The sequence below is a fragment of the Osmia bicornis genome, chromosome 13 (genome assembly GCF_907164935.1).
Source record: "Osmia bicornis bicornis chromosome 13, iOsmBic2.1, whole genome shotgun sequence".
In the NCBI taxonomy this organism is placed as follows: domain Eukaryota; kingdom Metazoa; phylum Arthropoda; class Insecta; order Hymenoptera; family Megachilidae; genus Osmia; species Osmia bicornis.
The window spans coordinates 5,113,849-5,131,348 of record NC_060228.1 but is presented as its reverse complement, the minus strand read 5'-3'; the positions used below and the strand labels follow the sequence as shown (position 1 = coordinate 5,131,348).

The window sequence follows — 17,500 nt, the reverse complement described above, 5'->3', positions numbered from 1 at the left end:
GTGCCACGTCTTGTAACACTTCAACCCCGCGCTTGGTATCGATTCCTCCGACCAATGAAATATTTCTTCGCGCTACCCCATAGGTACAGAAGAATAAATCTCACGTATATTTGAAAAGTGACGCAGCTCAGAAAAGTATGTTTTTTAAGAAAAATTGGAAAGTATTTCTGAGCTCAAAATATTTTATTTCTATTTTTATAATTTTTTATTCTTCTGATTCAATATATTTTCAATACATTTATTAATATTTCATAATTTCGTAAGTTGCGTCACGATTGTGACTCGATATTACAGGGCAAAGTTTAGTATAAAATCATACATTTTCGAATCGGTTTTCGATTTCATCCATTCGGTTTTAGCGTCTCGTGAATTAACCCCTCTAAACGCACTAAGCTTTTACCGATACACACTCTCGCCATTAACTTCTCTGTTCCATGGTACAACGAAAGAAGCAGATAAAACTGTCGGAAAGTTCGTATTCCGTGAAATTTATCACTTTATTCAGTAGCTTCGAAGCTGAAGCAAGTCCGACCCTCCTTTCTTGGCTGGCATTCATCTGCTCGTAAGGAGCCTCGATCGATGTCCTAATTCAACAGGTGCAGGCATGCCGAAGATGCAGGCCATTCTATGCTCTACGCGAATTTCCGGAAATCGTGTTGCTGACACCAGTTGGAAGTATCGATTAGACCCGCGAAATTCCATCCCAACACCCTTGATCCGTTCCCGAGATAGCCGAACGTGCTGTCGCGACGAAAAGATGCACTGCTCAGATTCTTGCTCGTGCAGAAATAAAAAAGAAAGAAATAGGATAAAGGAAAATATTCTTTGTCCTTCGATAATTGAAAGCATTTATACAGAATGAATTTAACATGATTTATATAAGTAGATAAAACGTGATTTTGCAAGATGAATGAGTCAAGTTATGAGGAAGAGAAAGGAGTGAAGGCGGGGAGGAATCTAACGATTTAACGTAAAATAGATATGTTGTCGGAAGTTTTATCAGTCCCGATGACTCGTGAATTCTGCGGTAAACCAAAATCGATTGTGAGAACCGACTATCTCCCAAGAACATCTTCTACAAATGGAGTTCCCCAAGAAGACTAAACTCCTGCTCAATGATAAGATTAAGCATCCTTGGAAGAGTAATTAAAGCAAACAATGGTAGAACACTAAATTACATAAAAAGCTTAATTAATTATAAGTCAACAACTTGAAGTAGTTATGTGGAAAAAAGAAGATTCAATGAAGCTTTTCCAAGTGTCCCAAGTTTTCAAAGTTAGAAAAAATGGAGTGTAAGAATTCTTCGTGTTCAGAATAATAATTCCTCCATTTGACGAATAAAGCGTCTCATTCATGGAACACACGTGCCATCTGATATATTTCCGGTAATCACTCATTTCCTCCCATGAACGGATAGCAGAGAATCGACGTTCGTCAAGCGATTTAAATGGCCATCGTTGAATTCGCTTCGACAGCCTATGAAAGATGTAACCAAAAGAGAATTTTCATTTCTGCGTGGTATAAATCACGAGAAAATATCGATCTTGTTCCGCTTCGATAACGGGACAGCTGAACGGATTGACGTTTTTTGTTTTATTTTTTTTTTCGTTTCTTTTCTCCGATCCTCCATTTCATTCGTTATCGACAGCAAAAACTATTTTCAAACACGAGTAATCGATTCGATCAACGCTCCAGTTTATTGAGTCCCAATTACCGCTCGAATAACTAATGTTTACTGCTGATAAAACTTCGCCTTTTATCTTGATGATCTTCATTCCGAATGTTCTTTTATTGTTGACACAGTCGAGGAAGTATCTAAGTGCTCTTAATGAATTCAAGGATCAATTGTTGTTTTAAACCGCTGAAAAGATATTTTACCAGTTTATTGTGCGAAGTTGATTTTATCGGAATAAAAGCAGCTCTCTTTTGAACACGTCGCGTTCACCTACACGTTCGAAGCGCGACTAAACGCATTTTACGGTAAGCAGAAAATTAGATAATAGCAAAGTGGTTGGTAAATGTGAAGGAGGCTCATTGCCAGTGCTTGGGCGATTCGGTAAAAGCCGAGGGTATAAACCACGCCCGTCGTTAGAGCTAACAGAGTGGATTAACACGGTTGATGGCGCTTTCGACTCTCCATCGAACCTGTTTCATCCCCTACGAATTTACAAGTTTTCCTTGAACGCCGATAGACTTGTAAGAAAATTGTTTTCAGTTCTACGACATCTTGACATGATTAACTTGAGGTGATTGTATCGCAAACACACTTAATTATAAAATTGCATTAAAATTTAATTGGATGTAAAATAATTGAAATTATATTAGAAATTCAATTTAAATTATACATAGAATAACTGAAACATTGTCATTGGACATGGATATTTTAGTGTTATAAGCTATGTACACGTGTTATCTAATTATTCCCTAACTGCGCTACTAATGGCCGGTTGTACAATCGATCCCTTGGACATAACTCTGCTGAATTGCAAAATCGGCCGACAGCAAACCGCAATTTACGAATGAAACGTGTGTGAGGTATCGATGAGCGTGATTCCATACCACCATGTATTTTTCAGAAATTTCCAGATTCGAAAAAATAGAAATTTCAAATTTCGAAATACCAATTTTCAAGATCCAGTTGGTTCTGAAATTTATCTCGAAAAGTCAAGTTCAAGTTTTCTTGAAATCTTAAATAAACCGAAGCTAAGAACCCCATATCATAGTGGCTGATACTCGTAAGGTGTAAAAAGTTCTTGTCAAAAGTGTTTTTTACACCATCGTAAACAGAGGGTACGACCTTAGTAGAGTGTTACGGCCTCACAGCTCTCTTCCTCTCTCTGTACAGTTCATAAAGAAGGAATACTTTCAAGGAAATATTTGCTCAACCTTTTAAACTACGAGCAACCAAGCTCGTCGACGTTTATCTATAGATCGTTCTCTACTTACATTCCGAGAGGTCCGTTAAAAGCACGTAAACGGGACTTTCCATCAAAAGATCTGAAAAATTTTTCAACACTCCTTCAATATTTTCCTTCCCTTTCAAACCGTTTACAGAAATATCATTTAATACGAATTGAAAATGAATATCACCTTGAGCATTGAAAAGTCGTGCCGCAACAACAACCTTGCATTCGTTGATATAAAAGAGCGAAATGAAAAATATTTGAGTACCACCTGAAAATATTTATTTCGCCAATAAAACATAGTAGACGTATTTCAGATTCTATTTAATTTTCACGAAAATGAAATCCGACGTCGACCAGACTGCCAAACGAAGCGAGAGTATAAAAATCACAATGTAGTCTTTAACGATCGTAAAAGCTGAGGATTTTTATTTCGAAAAATGCTTTTCATGCGATCATAAAATGGCGTGATACCCATGGCGGAACGTTATCGCTGCACGTTCAGTATGTTGCTCGTAAACGGCCGTCAAATACTTCATGCTGGTAGCTGTGTGCTCGTACGTGAAGCAAATACCATCGTAAAAACGCTTTCCTTTGCCATGATTTTCTTTCTTTTTTTGTTTCCAAGTCTGACTTTTCAGTTCCCTCTGCCAACGAGATCGAAACGGGTATATGGTTGCCCGAGGAAAAAGTTTAATTGAAATTGGGGTATAGTTTGTCGAACTTTTATTTTATACGGGGTTTTTATTTTGATGAAACGTTTCGGTAACTGAAATGGAAAATTTCAGTTCCTGAATTCTTTAAAATGAACGCTTTTATTTATTTCCGCCCCAAAAGTTAGGCAATAGATGGATGAATGAAACAATGATAAAAATTGCATTCAAAATAGAAATAGGTATTTCATTTTATATAATCAAGGAAGTATTAATTGAAAAAATATTTTGTAATGGTGTTATATTTCTGATCGTTCGTACGATCAGGTGCGACAGCCTATATAGTAGGTACACTCGGTCTATGCCATGGACTGTATGGCATGACTAATTATACTTGAGCCTGCGGCGGGTCTCGTTGGTTCGGCCCTGAAGAGGCGGGAAGCACCCCATTAAACCTCGAGCTTCGGCCACCCTCCGCAAGGAAGACCATGAGACGTCAATACGAGGCCACCAGCTGTGAGGACGAAGAGCACGTCGAGCAGAAGCAGAGAAGCAAGAGAAAACCGGAAGGTAGAGCATACGTTACTCTTATTTCTTCCGGTACGCTACCTGGCCGGGTGCTCGACTGCCTTGATGTACGATCTTCTCCTTCTGTTTCCTCTTTTCACGTCCGTGTTTTTCTATTTTTCTGTTCCACCTTTAATACTGAATATCTTTCGACTTTTTCAAGGAATTCAGAGTAAGTTTAACGCAATGCGTCTTGCAAATTTTTGCGTCATGTTCACACTGCAGTTTATTCATTTCCTATGGAAATTTTGTTCAAAGTAGATATTTTCTTCTTTATATTTCATATTTTCCTTTAAGTTGCTTCTACTATTTGGACACGATGGATCGATAAATGCAGAAATTTCTCTGAATTTAACTCAAAGTTCGTAACTGTTCCAACTTCAATCCAGCAGAGAAATTCAGCATTGTTCTAAAGTTAAACGTGCACATACAACCACACGAACACAATTTTGCATTTAGGATTTAGGAACTTAATTTTCAAATGAATTTATACCCCGTGCTTCAATCTCCCCCTTTTCTAATTATCTTCTAATATTCCACATTGGTTGAAAAATTTATGTATAAGGATTACTTCAAATTTCCCTTAAACAGAAATCAAACTTTCTCGTCTTCAATGGTTTCTCGTTCCTCCATGTACGCTTGCAGTGAGCAGGAAAGTAGACAGAATTCTGATATTACTTTAAATTAGTTGCAGAAAGCAGATATTTTTTGAACTTCTATGAATAGGAATTTCTAACTTTGCCAACTTCAAAGCTTTGAACTTGCAACCCGAAAAATCCTGAAACCTCCAAAATTTTATTACAGAATCTTGTGAATTCTTAGACAAACAATCATCGAATTTCCCTTATGCTTCATAAATCGTTCTCATTTTTATTTTTACAGTTCTTCTTGTTCAAACAAAATCTAAATCTTTTAACAAAAATATTTTCTCTTTATAGAAATGAATCTCCATTACAATCTTATAGAACGTACTTACGTGGAACGTTTCCCTTTTTTATGAATCTTTCAAAGAAAAATCGTTTAAAATGAACTGAGCAGGTCGTAACAGGAGGATAAACATAAAAGTTTTACGCAGATAACAAAAGCAAAATGAATGAACAAATTTTAATACCATCCCATGATATTCATATCGACGATATAAATGACTGAACGCGAAGAACGTCATATCAGTATAAATCACGTACTGATAACAATATTCAACCCCTTACAACAAATCTATACTTTTAACTTATTTTGTCATATTTCAAATGGTGATACTTATTTTGAAATAACCTGTATAACCCGAGCGGAAACGATCCTCGAGATTGTTCGTTCTCAAGGAGCCGCAAGGGAATCGGAATTTCCATTATCCTAAAACATCGAGCGTCCCCGTGGTTTTCACGGCAGCTGGCATCGCCGATGTTGGCAGATCTTCAAGGAGGAACGCTCCGCTTCCTCGTGATCGAAACGGAGCGTGTCGTCGTTCGCGAAAACGGAGAACCGCCTCAGGAGAGAATCTCGTCTGTCACGTTTCGCGTATATCTTCCAACACGTAAAACGCGCTGTTTTCAACATCTCTCTTTTTCGATTTTATTTGTCGCTTCCTCGATACAGGATTGGTTTCGTTCGTCACTTTATAAAATAAAATTAACACTCACCTGGTTCCACGAGAAAGCTTAAACGAAGGATTAATCAACGGTACGAGAGAAAAAGGATTAAGGATCTGAATCAAAACGTCAATGTTTACGCTTTAAATGCTTTAAGTATTTATTTAAACAAATTCCAACATTCCAAACATTGATAATCGTGTAAGTGTACGTGTTTGTCTGTATGCAATGTCCTTATCGTATTTGTGTACATGTTTCCGCCTAATTTTGTGTGGAAATGACGCCGATAACGTCGATGTGGTACGCGTTAATTCATCGAGAATCCTAAAATTCGCAATTATTTCAAGTCCGCGTATCGTTCGAGTCGGATCATCGCGAGAATTGAATGAAATGGAAACCGATCGAACGATTCGAGGACTCGTCGATTCGTCGACGAGTTATTAACGACAGAACACTTGCAAATTTGTCTTTCACTCTTTCTCTCTCACGAACATACATCATTTATTTTTCTTTCTTTCAAAATTCAAGCCATGCCGCGGCTCGATAAACGTTTCAATAGAATCAACCCCTTCATACAGAACGCACGATTTCTTTTACAATGGCGAGCGCTCCTCGAACTAAACTAAATTAGTAGTTAGATTTTACTTACGGCTGGCCCCTCGCGCAACCACTTCTTCCATTCGCTCTTCCTTAACGCTCAGACTTCCCCGGATGCTTACAACGACGCACCTTTTCCTTTAATTGTGTCTCGACTTTCCCCATTGCCTTTGTCAACAGTTACTTCTCTCTGTAGTTGTAGCTATTTCTACAACCATACCACAGTAAAAGAAGGAAACGTGAAGAAATAGTACAGGAAGTTGTAAAAGTCTCAGTGCTTGGCGTTTATCGTTTACTTGTACTACTAGCAGGGAGTAGAAATTCTCAACCATAAATTATCACACTCGGTATCGTAGAGAATTTTTCTTTTTTCTATAAAATGAAATATGATGAAACAATATATCTTTCGTATCGTTTTGATAATAAATATTAACACTGCAATTTAATTTGCTTTTCGTGCGAGTTCGGTTAGCGTATTTATTAAAAATTCACTCTATTTCATTCGAAAGTTAATAATCCCTCAGTCAGTTATTGCGCGTGTTTGTTATCCACTTGATAAACGACTAACCTTGTTTCTGCATTCAGCGAAACGTAATCAAGGCTAATTGTTCGAGAGAGCTGGGGAACAGTGAGGAACAATCCTCGTAAATACGCCCTCGAAATTACCGATTGGAAATTCCATTTGTGTTCAAGAACTACTTTTGTAATTCAATTTTCCGTCACCAGCTTTCTGGTCTGCATTCAATTTAGAAGTGGCGAGTTGTTGGCAGTGAGGAAATACTGTTTGCCCAGTTTCGATTTTATTTTTATCACGATATGGTTAAATCTCATTTTCAATTATAGATAAACTGTCACTAAAATGAATAAATTAAAATAAAGAATAAATAGTAGAAACTCACCCAGCTGCGTCGTCCTTGTAAGCATCCTCGAAGAACGTTCTCCACGTTCTACGTCCTCGCATCGAGCATAATTTACAATTTAATATTGTCCACTCTCTTGCAAGCCCACTTGACGTTTCTATCATTTATCTCGTTCGCTCGCTCTTTCTCTGTCTCACACAGACATTCTCAGATTCGATCTCTCTCTCCCTCTCACACGCACTCGCGCACGGAACTAAATACACACGCGATTACACTGACGAGAACTTCAGATTCACCAATTCATTAGCTAACAGGCTCCCTTCTTGCTTAACCTGCAGTTTCGCTTGATCAGGTCCAATTTTCCCGTTCGACTTCCTGTCACAGCACGAGAAGTCAAGGTCAGACCTTCCAATTCCTCGAATAATTCCACTTAGTGCGCCGAAAAATTCGGATAAAGGAAGCCCGGAAGCCACCTCCGTGCGTTGCTTCTTTTTTTTTCGGTTTTTTGGGTTCCTGAGATTATATCAATCCCCTCGTTTCACGGCGTCGAGCGTCGCAACGACCTGCAGCGAACTTCGCCTTTCTATCCTGAACCCTCGAAGGAAGATAAAAGAGTCGATGGTTCTTTAAGACTCGTGTTTTTCTTTTCTTATCGAATGCCCGACTCAAGATCCTCTCGATATTGTTAATCCCGAAGAACTCGAGCAAGCAAGCTAAGGGCTTTAATCGGTGTCTGTCTTCACGATAACTTCGAACGTATCAAACACTTCCACGCGATTAACAATCAATAAAATCGTGGGCGAAAAAATTTCTTTCGAATAGGAGATACTCGCTCCTCGGGCTCGTCCCTAGGGATCTTCCTGTAGGATTACACTGTAAAATATTTGCACTCGGATTTCGTGTATGTACCCACCTACTGTGTCTTCGAGCACCAAATTTCATTAAGGCCATCGATTTGTGCACAGATTTCAATAATTTTCTGTTTTTAATTTTACGTAGTTGACAGTGATCCCCGGCTCTTCTATGGCTACTAAATAGAGTAAATCTTCGATGATGAATTTTCTTCTCCGGACAAGATTCTAATAAACCATAAGCACAGACTTTCTTCTCTGAATAATACTGTTTTCTTCTTCTTGTTTATCGATTGCCCTTTGAACGCATTTCTAGATCCACAGGCATCTTTCTTAAAAACTTCTCAAATCCATGGCATGACGTTCTTAACAACTGGCTGAATTCTAATTCCTGATCCAAATCGAGAGATTGAAGCATTCGAACCGCGCACTGCCAGCAGTAGCGCTGATCGAAGTAAATAAACTTGGTGTGGATGTGTGTGTGTGTGTGTGTGTGGGTGGAAACATTTTCAAACAGAGATCTCCTGGATTTGAACACGTTTCTTGGCACTGCCGGGTGTCCCGGGTTGTCGAAGAATACCTGGACAAGACAAACCCACGTTGGGCGCCGGAGCCTTGGGTGGCGGCGGGGGGTCCGGGAGATTCTCGTCGTCGTTATCGTCGCTGCTGCTGTCCCCGTCTTCGTCGTCGTCGTCCATCCTTGCGGTGGTCGCGTCGACGCAGGGCGACGGTGTGCGGGTTCTTTGGACACAGGGACTTCTACTGTACAACGGTGGCTCGAGTATCCTCTTGCCTCCACCGGGAGGTGGTGAACACTGAAACTCTTGCAATTGTAGCTCGAGCTCTTGGGCCAGTTTCGTTTTGTGAGCCGGTGGACTCGAAGAGGGCGAGTCCATCAGGTTCAACGATGGTAGTCTTTGTTTTCCGGAGGACATCTCGATCCCGGAACATCCAGCTTCCAATAATTCCTCTTTCTTCTTATCCCCGAAAGCGGATGATAATCCTCCAGCAGCGTTCGTGGCGTTTCTGTCTCTCTGATGATAAATCCCCGCGAAAATGAGGATGTTCAGTAGCAACAGAAACACGCCGACGGCTATGGTGACCGTCAAAGCCGTGGTGTAGCTCTGATAATGACTGGACGCTAATTTCCTAAGGAGGTTATTGGGTCCTGGGCCCAGGTTCGAGTGCTGCATCGTCCTCGTGGTAGTCGCCAGTGTCGTGGCAACAGTTGCGTTCGGTGTGCACTCGGTGGTCGATATCGCGCTCGATACTGACGACGGCTCGGTGGGCGATGGCACCGGAAGCGGGGGCGCTGGTAGCGGAAGCGCCATGGTCTGCGGACGTACCGCGCCTTCGTAGAGGCTGGGACTTTCGGCCAGGTGATGGTGACGCATGCTGATCTCGTAGCCGGGTCGATGTAGCTGCGGTAACAGATTCAGCCACAGGGACATCTTGTGGCCCCTGTAATGCGACCGCATTTCCGTACTACGACCAGCCTCCAGGTACAACTGATTTATTGAATCGTACGAATCCCAGAACGGCGGACTGTTCGGTAGCCCATCGGATCCCGATGTCAACGGGCTGACGCCGTTCGGATCCCTGAAACATCCCGGGCACGAACCTAGAACGCTGGACGAGACGATTTCAGGGATGGAAATTGTATTCTGGATCGAACGATTCGGATACATAGGAACGATAGGGATTCAGGGACAGTCGTATATCTTCGTAGTTTGCTTTAGAAGCGTTGTTGCGGTCGAATGTTTCCTTCGTGTAAATGAAATCACCGGTTATCTTTTTCTATTTTAAAATCGAGAAATTTTACTGACCGTAGTTACTGACACTTAATAAGAAATCGGTACCGAATCATCGTAATTGTAACTTTGAGAGTTAGGACTTTATGCTGACCACTCTGTAATTTGTTCTCGATCCCAATTATCCAAATCCCTGGACGTCGTCTCAATTCCACGATTGTCGTTTGCACTTTTCATAGAACGTCTACTACGCGAATCTGTTCGAAGGCATCGAACGGCGAAGTCCATCAACTTTAAATTACGGGAATTAACGCGGATGGTCAGCGAGTCTACCGACTGATTGCTTCGACTTCAGGCTATTGGAAAAGCGAGATGTTCGTAATTTGAAAAGTTCTACGGGCGAACTTGTTAAAGTTTCGCGATAGACTTGTTACAACGATGTTAATTAAGGCACTAACGTCTCGCAGGCACATTGATGGAAATATTATACCAAAATGATTTTGTTCCCTGAAATATTCTATTTCAAAATCAAACCTCTCGTAAATAGGAACTCTTAATTGAAATTAAAATTGCGCGGAGCAATATCGGGACGGTTGAATATGGTTTAAGAATCTAATCATTTCAACAATTGCTTCAACGATGCTTGTGATTTGTGGACGTCGAAATTGGTTTCAACGGCGAGAAAGAAAAATCGATTAATCTAAACGTTTCCGCGTTAAATTGCTTTAATAAAACGAATGATGCTGACCCGACTGTTGGAAATTAAAGTCAACCATGGTGACAAATGAAATCAGAACTGTTATCTTTGAATGTTATTACAGCAATTCTCTTTAACGATAATTGAATCTCGGGATGGCTCTTTGCGATATTAACTACCATTCGAAAGAATCTGCAACGAAATCTTTAGACTAAACTGTTCATCTCTTAAAACTCATTTTTATAGACTTGCAATTTTCTAAAAATTTCACTTATCAAATCAGTGCAAGTTTCGCTAATGATTTTTTCAAATTAACAAGTACACCTGCATAAAATTCGTTTCGTTTCATCGAAAACGAGCAGATAAAGTTCTAGATAAATAGAATATCATATATTCAATGATTTATATGATGTTCCAAAGTTTCCACAAGAAAAGACTTTGAATGCAAGGATCCGCTCGATATCACGTTCAAAACGAGCTGCCACGAACCGCGCTAGGTAGACGGGGTTTTCGGAGTAAATCCAATCTCGAAGCGGAAAGCGGAGCTGCAAGTTGAACCGCAGGTTTCCGGGACAAGGAAAACGCAATCCCGGTGACGGAGAAAGCCGCGGGTAAAAACCGGGGACCAAGAACAAGGTGGAACAGAGAGACTCACCCGCGTCTCACGAAGTTCGCCAAGTAGTGGACCAGTAGTTTAGACAGGTTCTCATCGACCAGAGTGTAATTGGTCGGGGCGAACAAAACGGACACGACCTCTCCACGAAGAAGAGGTATCCCCAAGAGATAAGGTACCTCCTCGCCCCTCTGGCTTGGTCGATCGCCAAGCTGGAAATGCAGGAAATAACCACGTCCCCCGGAGGCTGAGTGCAGCAGTGCCAGCCTTAAAAGAGGCGCGGCAACTTGACCGTCCCCGAGGAGAGACAGAAGACCCTCGCAGATCGCCAATGGACTCTGTTCGCCTCTCTCCCAATCTGTGTACTCATTACGGAGGGTCGAGTAGATCTCGTGAAGGTGGTAACGATAGGTGTTTCGCACGTAGGTCCGCAGAATACGATCCCTCCTCGTCTCGTTTAAGCCGTTCTGTAATCGCCAAAAGATGTCACGTAAATAACCACCCTCTAAGAAATCAAAATTTAACAAAGTTTCTCAAATTTACTTGAAACTAAGTAAATGCCTTAAGACACCTGAATGGCATTAGTGTTAATGGTACGTTAAACGAACAATTCAGCAGGATCACGATACGTCCGACTGTTATCAAATTACCAAGGAAGCTACGGAAATGCGCTTTACACAAGGTATCCATTGCCCGTGGTCATTGAATTGTCGATAATGTCCGGCGCGATCAATGACCACGTTTTGCAAACGTGAGCCCGCTAATTAGTAATTTATTGGGTTCGTGTCAATTATCGATACACCGGATGCATGCAGATCGTTCGAGTCTCGTTAGACTCGCAGCTTCGATTGAAAATAATTTAATACAATTCAAGGAGCATACTTGACGCCGTTCCGCTCGTTTACACCAGTTTTTCTTTTCACGGGATTTCAATTAAAATGTAAATTTAATACGAAGGCGGGGATAAAAGGCTGCGGAACCTTATTTTCTGGGATAGACTTGGACAATTTAATCGAATATCAATTTTAAATTTATGAAATTTTTGAAAGGAATTCTTTTGAGCTTAAATGAAAAAGAATACTGTTCTACTTATTGCAATAACTTCACGCGTCTGCTTACCATTAAATCTTCGTCGGTGAGATTAACCCAAGCTTCCTCGGACGTTAAACCGAGCAGCAAATCCCGATCGGCGAAATTGGCGAACTCGGTGCCAGGTCCAGGCATCAAGGGCATCAGTCCCGACGACGAGGCAGTGGGCTGGAAATTCTTGACAACAAAAGAGAAAGCACGGATTGAACGGAATCGTGGAACGCGATCGTGATAAATCGATCCGGACCTCTCCCGGTTGCAATTAAGTCAACGCGAACACCAGCAAGTTGCGGCAACTATTGATTTTCAACGGGTCGCCGATCTCGCTGGACTTCCAGTTAATTGCAATTACAGCGTATATTTTATGACTTTTAATTAAAACTTCTGCGACGAACAATTTCGCTCGTCGATACCGTCGATTGATTTTTCGAAACAAAAATACAGATATAAAAAGGAAGAAGGGAAGGCGTAGGAAATGCGATCAACGGCAGCTGCACAGAGGCCGGGGACTTAATATCGGTTTCACAGAACAGCGATTCTCTGGCTCGACATCTGTCAGTCGGTTGTCGGTTCAATTAGCAAGCTCATCGCTTACACGTCGTCTCGTCCACTCTTCTATGGTCGAAATATCTAACGATACGTCGAGCGACTGATAGCGCGGAATGATAAAGGATTTTAACCCCTTTGACTGGTATCGACGCCTACAGCCGTTCAAACCTTTATCTCGTACCAGTACGCTTGAAAATGCTTCTACTATAAAACTCGTATGATTAAAAAATGGTTGTAAACGATTATAGAAAAGAGAAAAACAATCGTGAAAAATACATCGATTTTTGAATACCTGATTGATCGGTGGTGGCATAACCGCTCCATCGACGAAAGGAGCAAATCCAGAAGTGAATCTCGGCGGTTGCAACTGCACGGCGAGAAGCTCTTCTAAATTCCGCAAACGAAGGCACGGTGCGATATCGTCAGCCTCAACGTCACCGGGACATCCGGTCTGATCAGCGACAAGACGTTTTACCATTAAAGGATCACGCTGTATGGCCCAGGGTGACAGAGCCGAACCGCCAAGTAAAACCACCCTCTCGACTAGCTCTGTGAAATAAAAAAAAGAAACATCCACTGACAATTAATTTTATCAAGGAATCTTGAATCTTATCACACCCTATAACAATCGTGTTGTACTACCGCCACAATCTAAATCCATCCCACGGAAATGAAATTACAATTTCTGGGAATTCAGTTCGCAGAGAGGAGGTTCATAACGTTGGTTACATATATCCCTAGAATCTCGCCGGTGAGAGAGGCAGCATTAGGGGTGAATTCGAGCAAAAGGTGTGAGAGGGTAAAACGCATTGTGGAAAGGCATTAAGAAGGACGCGAGGTGGGTTCGTTAGCGGGATGAAGGTGCAATCTAGAAACGCGCTACGAGCTACGACTCCTTCTTCTTTACACCGGTGTTGAACCTCCCTCTTTCTGCCTTTGCACCCCTTATTCTCTGTCGTGAGATCAGAGAAGACTGCACTCGAGGAAGCTTATTAAGGTGTCTAGTGGGCGTCGACAACGGGGACGGTGATGACAGCGTCATCCTCGAGGAATATCCCTCTCTCGGCTGTGCCCACGCATGTGTCCTGACACCTATGCCTCGGCTACTCCACCGCAACGAAACACGAAACGACTCGAGGAATCGCTGGCAGTGAAACGAAATTGCAATAACGGAGAGCGTATATTCGTGGAATGAATACTGGCCAACCCGACCGCCATATCTCGTTTCAATGTTTGCAATTTCCAGACAGTCAACGGCTGTTCATTTTCGTGCCCGCTACCTCCTAAGATATCTTGATGACGGAAATACTTGTACGTGTTCTACGGGGTTATTCTAGTAAAGCAGCGTGGAAAATAACGCGAGAGGAACGTGGACAGTGATGCAAGTCAGGTGCATTTTATGCAAATAGTTTCTTGACTTTATTAATTTTTTAATTTTTTTCTCAATTTTTTTATGTTTAGAATTTTGGATTACGTTTATAGATTACTTTTATATAAATGGTAGGTTTTGTTACCTTTCGCCATGGGTGAAACGGCTAAAAAATTGGCGAGCGCAGCTCCGGTTCCATGGCCAAAGAGCGTCAATCGATCAGGATCGCCGCCAAAAGCACCAAGGTTTTCGTGCAACCAGTGAAGTCCTGCCACCAAATCCATCAACCCATAATTTCCTTGCGCGCTCCCCTTTGGGCCAGTTTTAAGAAAGCCTGAAAATCAGTTTCCCGAATCAACACAGTTCTCTTTCGAAAATTTTATCCAGTGCAGTTTGCGCATTTCGCGAAGATCTCTTCTCGTTACTCGATCCAAATGGATCGCCCATGTATCCATTGTATTATGAAACAACGGAGAATTCTTGAAAAGTTCCGAATCCTCTAAAGTTCGTATTCGAAGCAAACGTTTCAACGATAGTAGGAAAAGTTCGTGAATCGTATCTTCGAATTTCAACGAACCGCTACAAAACTTGGATGTTTTCAGGGAAAATTCGCGCGCCGTTTAAATAAATTCGAGCAGTTTAAGAGCGAGAGCGAAATTCCGCTCAAAGACCAAGGCAACGTTTTAATTCGCGTCACAGGATTCCGTAAAGACGGCTAATCCTAAACTACCAGCCACGCTAAGTTTCTTATCGCGAACATAAAGCCATCTTTTATGCGTTCCCGAGCTAAAACCTTATGGGAAATTTCAGATAAATTCGTGGATTTCTGGTTAATACGATTATTCAAGGAATTACTATGATTATAGAACAATTAAGGGTTTCTATTCGTAATAATTCATATTACCAATATTGGTAATTATATATTACCTATTTCAGATATCCTCGAAATATAATTGGAATATATTGTAATATTCCAGGGACAATTATTCAAATTTAATAGATAATAATTAAACCAGGGATATTAATCAAATTTTAAGCCATCCGATAATTTCTTGGCTAACGCATTTGTTTTTTACATATTCCCATTATTAATAATTTTATGATATAAATTCGAACGATGTATAGGCTAATATTTTGTAACATACTTAAACTGGGTTCTAGCATACTTAAATGGGATTAGAATTGTAAAGTCAAGAACTTGGTAATTTACGTCTGACCATTGCTCTTCGTTACTACTTGCAGTAAGCAGAAAGCGAGAAACCACGTACAAGTTAAGTCAATTTACATAATTACCTTTTGTGTACACCTGAATATTGTATTAGCTTCGAGTTAACGTATTCGTTGTTGTTCACACCACTAAAATTAAATTAATTTACTCAACGTCACCCTTCGAGGGAATAAATTAGTAACATTTTTACATTTCCTCCAAAAGAATATAAATTTATATTAACTTAAAAATAAATTATGTAAATTAATTAACTTGTATGTTGGAAAATTAATTGCTATATTTTCATCTAAAATGAAGATTTTCCAAAAAAAAATATCCCCTTTTGCTTGAAAAAAAAAAGAAAAAGAAAACAAAACTGTTTTTGCTTTCTTCTACTAGGCGAATAAAAAGCTGATTGAATAGGAAATTACAAGTAACAGCCAACAGATCTCTTTACGATACTCCGTGCACTGTATTCTTGTCACCTAAAGAGGTTTAAAGGCTCAAGTCCTCGCCGTTTCTTACTCGTAATTCTGGTTCTTTCGTGTGACGAGTTTAGGAAGCTTTGTCGAACAAACAGATTGCGCCCGATCTAACGAACTTACCGTAACACGATTGTCTTCTTGCCTGAATGAAGATGAATACCGAACCCCTCCTACCTCTGTACTTTGTCAATTTACCCTCTGCTTCTCTTTGGTTAACTCGTGGATTACGGTGATTGGATTACTCGCGGCTCATTGTATCTCGTAGGAACAGATCATTCTTCTTGGTTTAATTTAAACTCACGCGAAATTGTTGTATTGTTAAATTTTTGGAGATCAGATAACGAATTTTCCGGAAAATTTTGTCGATCGTTCTGTTCTCCTTGCCTCAGCTGCCCCTTTCGACATCTGATGCAAACACCGCAAGATATTCGTACAGCAGCGGTCTAATTACGAGCAAAGCAAAGACCGTAGCATGATTACTTCTAGTATTTACCCTGACAATGTTACGGTACGGTGTCTCGGTAATTACTCAAAGCTTATCGCTCGTTTCATTAAATTCGGGCCAAACTCGATGGCTTCTAAAGTCTAAGGTTATTCACAGACAGCAATCAGAAACTTTGAAGCGTGAATTACGAGGTGGGTGATATTGCGAGTTTCGAAATGCTGATATGGGAACTTTTCAATTAAAATGCAAATTTTCGTTTCACAGCGATTCGCCCGGTGATTATTTTCTTCTTTTTACAACACAGTTGACCGACATCGATTTTCATTCTATCCAAAAAATTGTTATTCAATTTGCAATTCGATTGTTATCAAATTTTTGCATTGCTAATCGTTCGATGATGGTCGATTTGCGCTCGCAACGAGAAGTAGTAGACCGATTCTGTCGGCCTAGCGATCGAAACCAGGGCGGAAAAGGGGCGAAAAAAGAAACGGGAAGGAATCGAATCGAGCGACAGCCACGTATTGGATAATGCCATGGGCGCATTGTTTCGTTTCGACGGCGACCGAAACGTAGCGGAGGTTCTATTCTAACAAAGGAAAGCGTCGGAACAGGTCCCGTCGAAAGTTGTGCCGCAGTTGATAACGTGCACCAGCAGGTTCGGCCATTATATTTTGCCTCTGTCGTGTTAATAGAAGTGATTTAATTAAGTTAAGGCAAGCTTCACAGCGAACGTGAAACACAATCGACGATCGTGTTATTATTTTCGGTAAATGTTCCTTGAAATCGTCTTCAATTTAAACAGTTCAGTTCATTGTTCACTAAATTACTGTACTTATAATTTTCAATGCCACTCTTTGAAATTTAGGGAGGACCTATAATTTTTTGTGCAGCACAGTATTTTTCACGATACTAATTTTCTGCTTCTAAAAATGAACCTCACAAAGCAATGTTACTTTCTTACACAAGAATCCCCAACAGAGTAATCTCGAAACCATTTCAGCTTTTCCAACTACACAAAGCCAAAAAGGAGGATAAATTGTAGAAAAAATGAAGCCAGTATTTTTCGCCTGCCTCTTTATCATACATTTTCGAGCATTCTCTGGCGAGCACACGTGTTAGCATAAAAAATTTCAAATTCCTCTTCTAATCGCCGCAGGGCCGCGTTTCCGAATAGATAGACGCAGATTGTGCACATGCATGACCCGAAAAAATCCCGTTACACCAACTGATGATACAGGCATGCATTGTACCGAATGGCGGACACGAATGTTAACGCTC

The 17,500-nt window shown here is 40.8% G+C and overlaps 2 protein-coding genes across 6 annotated transcripts in view; one reads left to right on the top strand and one right to left on the bottom strand.

The window, feature by feature from the left end:
• The window catches only part of LOC114877025, a 69,388-nt gene that overhangs the window by 18,040 nt on the left and 33,848 nt on the right, over nucleotides 1–17,500 (top strand). The gene's annotated exons all lie outside the window — the stretch shown is intronic.
• The window catches only part of LOC114877018 (neuroligin-1-like), a 32,768-nt gene continuing 21,134 nt past the window's right edge, over nucleotides 5,867–17,500 (bottom strand). Inside the window, exons 4-8 of the mRNA XM_029189088.2 lie at nucleotides 14,231–14,419; nucleotides 13,009–13,265; nucleotides 12,198–12,344; nucleotides 11,121–11,545; nucleotides 5,867–9,616 (exon numbers count right to left, since the gene is read on the bottom strand). Coding sequence (XP_029044921.1) covers nucleotides 8,527–9,616; nucleotides 11,121–11,545; nucleotides 12,198–12,344; nucleotides 13,009–13,265; nucleotides 14,231–14,419 — 2,108 coding nt within the window. The 3' untranslated portion in view covers nucleotides 5,867–8,526. The remainder of the gene's footprint in view (nucleotides 9,617–11,120; nucleotides 11,546–12,197; nucleotides 12,345–13,008; nucleotides 13,266–14,230; nucleotides 14,420–17,500) is intronic.